Consider the following 8578-nt stretch of genomic DNA (forward strand, 5'->3'; position numbering starts at 1 on the left):
ACTAATCATTATTTATAGTTAGAACGAGTATTTATTTCATACTAATTGTTAATTTATCTAAGAGTATTTATCTCATAAACATATTTAAATTAATATAAAATTTACCGCAAATTCAAGTTTAAATTTATTATAAAATAGATTTTGAATTGAAAAGAGGCGGTTATCCTTAATAATAATCTCGACAGTCGGGTCGCTAGCGTTGTTTTTGCTACGTGTTTATTTTCGTTCCTCTACTCAATTTATGTATGTGCCATCTGTACAGGGACTACAGGGCATTCGTTGTACGAAATCCGTTGGCTAAAGGTGCTACGTTTACTACGATTGAAATGACAAAATTTGCAATTTATTCGGTTATTCATGATACTGAATCAAAGAAATTTAAAACGCAGCAAATGAATAATAAGGTAAGATTCTATTTGTCTATTCGGTTATTATAAAACTGCATTTTATATTATTAAACTAAGCTTTCAATCTCCAGGTCAAATCTCGCGAGACAAATATATCTTTGAATTTTCATCAAATTAATTGTAAATCTCGTATTGTCGTGAACTCTCCTGCTCAATTCGTATTTTGCCTCTTGATGTAAGATAAAACGTGTATAATTTCGATAAGATCTTATAATGCAACGACAAAATATTATTTTCCAACGGAATTTCTAAGAATTCAAATAACATAATACTGAGATACTAGTAACTGAATATTCAGTTGAATAATATGAAATCGATTCGTTAAAGGATCGAAATTTAGATCGATGACTTAATTAATCTATGTAAAAATTTTAATTCTCACAGCTTTTAAAATTCACAATAATTTTTAGTAAAGCTTGCTAAATAACAAATTAATATATAATTATAAGTTAATAGTTTTCTATAGCCGTTATATTGACCCTTGTTTAAGTTAGGTTTGTTTAGTAATTGAACAGGAAATTGTTCAGGACTTAATCAAAACGTAACGCTTTTCATGCAATTACTGTGTAGAAATAATGTACAAAATTTGAACTTAATTAATTAGCAATAAAGGAATAATAAATACCTAAGAAACTATATAATTCAAATTATATAATAAGTAATAAATTCATTTAAATTTAATATATTATTTAAACATTTGATATATAATTATAGTGTGTAAAGAAAAAGAAATTTTTTTAGTTATATATTTATTTTTTAAATTTTATTTATGTTTTATTCATATTATTATAATATATTTTTATATTACTTATAATATCAAAATTTAAAATTTTAAATATTATTATATTATATATTATATGAATATCAAACAGAAAATAATTTTAAGATGTAAGAAAAATACATTTAGACAAATCATTTCTTCATATATAATATAATAAAATGATATCGCATTTATTCTTCTATATTCATATTTATTTACTTTCTGAAAAAAATCTCTGAAGATCTATTGTTGTTGAATTCCAATGCATAATTTTATTGAAGATTTTTAATTTCTTTAGTTGATTTTCAGTTGTGAACTTTATTTGACAGTTTCCATTAACAAAGAGAAACGTATTGAGTGAATCAGAATTTTTTTGAGAATTGGATGTAAAAAAAGCAGATGATAACTTTAAAAGTAAAATATTTTTAACTTTTTTTTTCATTAATTTTTAAAAGCTACAACAAATTTTGCCTAGTTACTTACTATGCAGTATTTTTGTATTGTATAAAGAGAAATCAAAATACTAGATAGTAACTGGTCGAGTGTTCAGTCAAACTGCACAAATTTCTAGGAACAAAAAACCAGGAAATGATAAAATATTAATTACTTTTATAATTAATATTTTTTTTATGAGTTCATACTTTATTATACAATGTCACAATAGATTATATATGTAGGTATATACATAACTTGCACACCTTTAATAATTTGTAAATTATGTTTTATGAAAAATTGTTACATGTAAAAATTGTATAATTTCAAAAGTGTCATTGTATAATATTATACATCTATTTTTTCATAAGTGAAAGTGTTTCAGAGATTTAAAGAAATGAAACTACTCTAATTTTTTTTATATAAATTGATTCTTTACATGAGTATTATACATAAAAAGTTATAACGGTTGGATGGCCAAAAATTGAATAGTTTACGAAATATTTTACATTTTAATATATAACTTAAATTTACATAAGCTATGAAATATCTTGTAAAATATTCATTTGTCGATTATCTTATCTAATTACTTTTATATACAAAATAATGAGAAAAATCCGTTGATGTAAAGAAAACATAGTTCTTAGTATATATATTAATATACGCTTATAGATAGATTATAAATATATTTTTTAAAATTATAAAATCTATAATAGAAAATATTATGCTTAATTAAAAAGTATATTTATTTTTAATTCTATGACTTTCAGATTACGTTGCCCAAGGACCTATCTTATGAGATGTCACCGTCGAATACACTTTTGCTAGAAAGTTCAGGCAAAGGAAACAATGATAAAATTCATGAATCACAAAATATGCCACTGTTATTAAAACCCAGTGAACAAGAAGTATCCATTCAGCAAGGAAAGAAATTTGATATTAGTTATGATAGCGCAAACTTACCGGAAGTCACAAAGGAAGAAGAGTTTATTACGCAGCAACCTGCAATTGATACCATGTTATCTAAGAAGAACGTTAAGAACGTCCAGGCTATTTTCAAAGAAATAGAGCAATGTGAAAAGGATTTAAAAAATTTATCAACACATGTGCAAATGATAACAAATGCAAAAGCGTTTGACAGAATGATCCATACACCAAGTATTTATTATATGAGCCCTCAGATTATTACGCAACAATCTACAACTGATTCCACTTTATCTACAAAGAGCACTAAGGTAATTAAGTCTGTTCGTGAACAATTGGACCAATTTAAAGAGGAAATAAAAAATATAGAATCAATGCATCAGCAAATAATAACAAACGTAAAAGCGGCTAGCGTTGAGATGACCAATAAGTGGAATAACATCAATGATAAAGAAAACAAGCTGAGGGGACAGAACACATATTGTCAGTTAGTCGCAAAGAAGTATCAGGATGAGATTAACAAACATGAATTTGAAATGCGTCGATACAATATGCCAGATGAAAAGTTGAAGAGGTGCACTGATTCCGTTATACAGAACACTGATATGATGAACAAGATTTCGGAGTTGACAGACGAAGTGAAGAAACTTAAGCTCGAGAACCAACAATGCTTGGAGCTGATTAAAGAATCTTCTTGCAATAAAGAGAATATACGCTTTAAACGTCGAGAATATGAGGTTGAAAATAACAAGAATCAGGAGATTAAACATGAAGAATGTGAATCTGACATATATATAATAAACGAGACAGCAACATCATATACAGAGAATGAATTGGAGCGACGTTTGGAAAAAAATCATATCTCATTGATAACAACAATGGCCGAGAAGATAAAAGTAAATATAGAGCAATTGAAATTCACAACGAAAGTGGTCGAGCTTGATAATATGTATAATATATTGAAAAAAGAGAAGTTGAGTTTGCTATCGCTAAAGAACAAACATAACAAAATGTTTCGGACGGAATTCAATACCCCGATATTGCAGAAGACCTTCCTTCCAGAAGAGAGCCACCAAAAATTGTCAGAAGCAAATAGCGTATCGTCGAATCTGCAAACCTTGAAACAGCAAGTTGCTGAAGTTATTACAGATATTGATCAAAATAATATTACATTACCATCAGTAAACCAGTATCAAATAAACCTGGAAGAAGAAGATTATAATCGCATTACGTTACCGACAACGGATATCGCCGATATGAAAATGGATAAAACAACAGAATCACCCAAACCAGAAGATATAGCTTTAAATTCTTTGCTAGAACTGGTGATGACAGGTGTTGAAAACAAAATACGTACAATATTCAGTGAAAATTTGAATAAAGTAATGAAAGTGTTAAAAAATTCAAAGAGAAATGATAACTCGACTGTTGTAGAAGAACAAGTGCCAAATTTTAGTAAAGACTTGAATAAAAATTGCATTACACCAGTAATATCTCAAATAGAGGAACAAAAAAACCAAAATGTTTATGAGTTGTTACCGCCAACGAATTACGTTGTTAACAAATCCGACAAAGCAGAGGAATCACCGAAACAAATAGATGCCTCCTTGGTAAAATCGTTAACAGATTATGAAGAAAAAGTTAATGAAATACAAAATGAATATGTCATTGAAATGTTGGAGATATTAAAAGATCTAAAAGGAAACAAACTTGATAAATCTACTGTTGTAGAACAAGTTTCAAATCAAGATAAAGTAGCAAATGATAAGACAGAAACTAAGAAAGATGATATAATTTTTAGAAACGAGATATTACGTCAAGTGCTGATTCAAGAAGAAATTAATGAAGTACAAAATGAAGATTATATTAAAATAAAGGAGTTATTAGAAAATATGGAAAAAATTCATAAATCTACTTCTGTAGAAGAACAAGCAGCAGATGATAAGACAGAAACTAAGAAAGACGATTCAGTTTATAAGGAAGAGTCAACATTCTCGATTCCGTTATTTTCTCCTATAAAAGACCAGGATATAGAAACAAATATTATGCACAAATCATATCAAAGTCCATCGTCCGCTCAATCTGATGACTATCAATCATTCAAAAATTTAAATTTGTATCAAAAACTTACGAATGATACTTATATATCACAACATGACGAAAAAGTTAGTCCGAATAAGGTAGATGCAAATGTAAGTAATAATGATATGCATTGTGACTTCTGTGATGTAGCCAGGAAAATTTTAATCACATGCTATCCAGAATACGATATTAGTGAGAATATGTATTATATAAAATACCAACCTATTGAGAATAACAAAAATAAAGATCACGAATCCATGTTAAACGTAGCTATCGAAGAAGATCAAACTACAGAAGATATAAAAGAAAGCGAAATTGAAGTTAAAAGCATAGATTCAGACACAACCAGTTATAAAACATTATTACATTACACAGAAGATGTAGATGTAATATTGGAAAAAAATGTCAAAGCCGCTAAAGATGGAACCTTGATCGCCGAAGATACATCTAATGTCGCACATAAAACTAATTATAAACTAAATGGGAAATTTATTGATCAGAAATATTTGTCTAAATATTGCCCAGATAAAATGTTTTTATAACAATTATTATTAATTTTATTATTCTGCAATTTTATTAATGTTTGTAACTAAAGACTCGTTAGATAGGATGACATTTTGTTGAAGATCTTATCAAAAATATTTTTGGACATTGATGATTACACATCGAAGACAGCTTTTTAATCAACATTAATAAAGGTAATAATCGCAAATTGAAACCGAAATTAATGTTGCATTGACAGAAATACAGATTAATATTTAAATAAGATAATGAAAATTAATAAATGGAATTACACATTGAATCAAATTTTTTAACGGCTTTATTTTTAATTTACTTTATTTTAATTTACTGCTTTTCATTACAATAAATCTACATATAATCAAAATATCTAGTCTTGAGTGGCATTTTGAATAATTTATATTTTACTAATTTTCTAAATCATGTTTTTATTGTTTTAGGAAAAAGGAAATAAAAGAAATAACAAATGATTCGAGAAACGAGGATGTACTATACGATGTCTTAATTTGATCATTTGAAATATTTTGTTTATTCTAATAATGTAAATTGCGTAAAGAAATGAAGGAAACTATTGTGTTTCATACAAAGGTACACAGGTATTGTTGTTCAATAATATTTTTAAGCAACATGGAATTTAAAATTTTAAGATATAATGAAATTATAACGTAAATAAAGTCATAATTTTCTTTTATAAATTGATTCTCCTATTATGCAGATAAAAAGAAAATTTTATTGAAAAATTAGAAATAAATATTAAGTAAGTTATTTAATAATTTACAAGATATTTATTCATTTATTATATATTTATTGCGTGATATAATTCTGCAATAAAATATAAAATATTCTTTCCTTGATGATTTTATAAAAATATCAGCTGATTATAAAATTAATTGAAAAAATGTTTATGTATAATTACAATTATATAGTAACAAAAATACCATTATATCAATTACATTCTTACAAGAAAAAATTATCAACTGATTTTTTTATAAAAATATAAAGTATAAAACGTTATAATTATTGTATAATATTTTATAGTTTATGTAAATAACTAAAATCTCTTATAAAAGATAATTATAATTAATTTATACTGAAAAAAGTTATTGAGACTTTTTGCAAACTTAGATCTTTTATAAAAAATTTTATTGATCACCATATTTGTCCCTTTCTTTATCACTAATTTTTTCATTAAATCCAATAAATTCCTTTTTACTAATTTTTCCATTAAAAACAAAGGAAAAACTTTTTTTGCAGAAATGGTCAAGTTAGAAAAAGAAAAATATTTATTATTATTTAAAATCATATAAAACCGGTTTTTTAATGGAATATTCACATAGAAAAAAAGATGACACATAGATATAAATTTTCTTACACTTTTGCATGCGCATATGTATGTAAATATTTAAAAATTTCTAAATTAAATTAATATTATATTTATATTAATATATTTATATCTAACTAAGATAATTAATTTATACTAAAAAAATTATTATTGAGACTTTTGAAAAACTGACCTTTTTTAAAAGATTTTGTTGATCACAATATTTGTTCCTTCAATATTAGTTTTTTTTTACTGATTTTCCTATTAAATCGAATAAATTCCTTCTTACTATTTTTTTTCGATTAAAAACAAGAAAAATATTTTGCCAAAATGTAAATATTTCAAAATTTCTAAAGTAATCAATATCATTTATAATATAATATAATAATCCTCGTGAAATAGAGCAATTTTGAATTGAAATTTTGTTCTTGATGTTTTCTCCAATTGATTATTCTTTCTTTTCCTTCTTTATAATAAAATTCTTCCTTTTCATTCAAATTAACTTGTCCAAACAATTATCAAAAGGTCTCTATGGCTGTCATTCGTAACTATACAGAATAATATGCAGAATAATAAAAAATAATCAGAATTTTACACTTGAATAGCGATGAATAATAATTATATGATTTATTTTAATTAAGAATAATAATAATAAATAAGAATAATTTATAAGAATTTAATTAAGAATAATTTATAAGATTTTTGATAAGTATTAAGTGAAGAATAAAACAAAAAAAAACATAAAATAAAACAAAAAAAAACAAAATAAAATCATTAAAATTATTTTATCTTAAGGACAAATTATATAAAAAATTATCTAAATTTTAAATATTATATGAAGAATTATATAGAGTTTATTACTTATAAATCACTTTTTTAAATAAATTGAGATATAAAATTATGTTATGTATTAATATCTAAACAAAAATTATATAATTATATTTATTGTAAATGGTTAGAAAAAATAAAGATTTGTAAAATTTTCTTCGGCAAACAGAAAATGTAAATTTTTATTTTACCCAAAAATCAACGTACACGACGGGACGTATTACATCATTATATAATATAAATATATAGAATTGGACGGTTTTTGACATAAGATTTACGACTAGAATTATAAGCGAAAGTCTCATTCGATAATATGCTTTTAATTATCTATTACTTTTATATCTATTATTATTTGATTCAATTTATTTTAGTATTCAAACCTTCTTCAGTGCAATGACTTTTATCATTTATAAGTTATTATAAACTTTTATATTTATGTATATAATAATTTTATAAATTTATAAATAATTGTTTGCATGTTTTATTATTATAAATAGAAATCTCTTCTCGTATATATGTGTATATTGTTTAAATGTATGTGTATCTGCGTATGTTGTGTATGTGTTAAATAACATTGGGCTGAAATGCAATCGATTTTTGAAAGTAAATATAATAAAGTTTCACGTTCGATTTTTCGAGGTATCCAGTAAGTGTGATCGATTTGGTTGCTTTGAATGAACGCATGTCAGTCCCGTTATCGTTTCCGAGTGGGTCACCGGCACCTCGCCAGGATTAACTCGCTGCCGTGCCGCGCGTGCACCGGACTTGTTCCGTGAACGGGCCGTTCTCGATGAAGCTCTGGTGGGGTATAATACAGTGTCGGCTTATTTTTCTAGCGAATCCCCATCAATTTTTCAAATCTGAGCACAATGTCTTAAACTTTTTATTTATCGTAAAATTTAAGATTTTCTTTATAATATTCAATTAAAAATTAATATTTTTTTCAATATTTTATATATTAAATACTTGACTTGTAGTTTTATAGTGTAGTATATTATTAAATAAAGGGTTAAATAAATTCTTGTAAATTTTTGTGATAATAATTTCTTTGAATATAATATACAAAACAGTAAATTAAAAAAACATTTAAGGAGTAAATCAAAAAGTTTATATTATATCTACAGCTCCTAAATAATACAGGAATAATGTATATATTTATTTTATTTTAATAGAATAAAATATAGGTAATAATAATAATTTAGAACATGAAAAATAAATAATCAAAAATGAGAAAAATAAATATAGAAGAAGACTAGAATCAAAGAATGATTCTCAATTTGTAACACATTCTTAGAATAATTGTTT

At 25.0% G+C, this 8578-nt stretch overlaps 1 protein-coding gene across 1 annotated transcript; it reads left to right on the forward strand.

Moving 5' to 3' along the window:
• The first annotated feature begins 246 nt into the window (after positions 1 to 246).
• On the forward strand, positions 247 to 6008 carry LOC140668755 (uncharacterized). Its single transcript, XM_072898056.1, has 3 exons — positions 247 to 404; positions 2370 to 5303; positions 5565 to 6008. Exons 1-2 carry the CDS (start codon positions 327 to 329, stop codon positions 5145 to 5147), a joined length of 2856 nt encoding a protein of 951 aa, XP_072754157.1. The 5' UTR covers positions 247 to 326; the 3' UTR covers positions 5148 to 5303; positions 5565 to 6008.
• The last annotated feature ends 2570 nt before the right edge of the window (positions 6009 to 8578 follow it).

Source organism: Anoplolepis gracilipes, chromosome 8, assembly GCF_047496725.1.
Source record: "Anoplolepis gracilipes chromosome 8, ASM4749672v1, whole genome shotgun sequence".
Lineage (NCBI taxonomy): Eukaryota > Metazoa > Arthropoda > Insecta > Hymenoptera > Formicidae > Anoplolepis > Anoplolepis gracilipes.

Coding starts and splice junctions, on each gene's coding strand:
- LOC140668755 (XM_072898056.1), top strand. CDS start 327: ATGACAAAATTTGCAATTTATTCGGTTATTCATGATACTGAATCAAAG. Junction 405..2,369: donor CGCAGCAAATGAATAATAAG/GTAAGATTCTAT, acceptor TATGACTTTCAG/ATTACGTTGCCCAAGGACCT.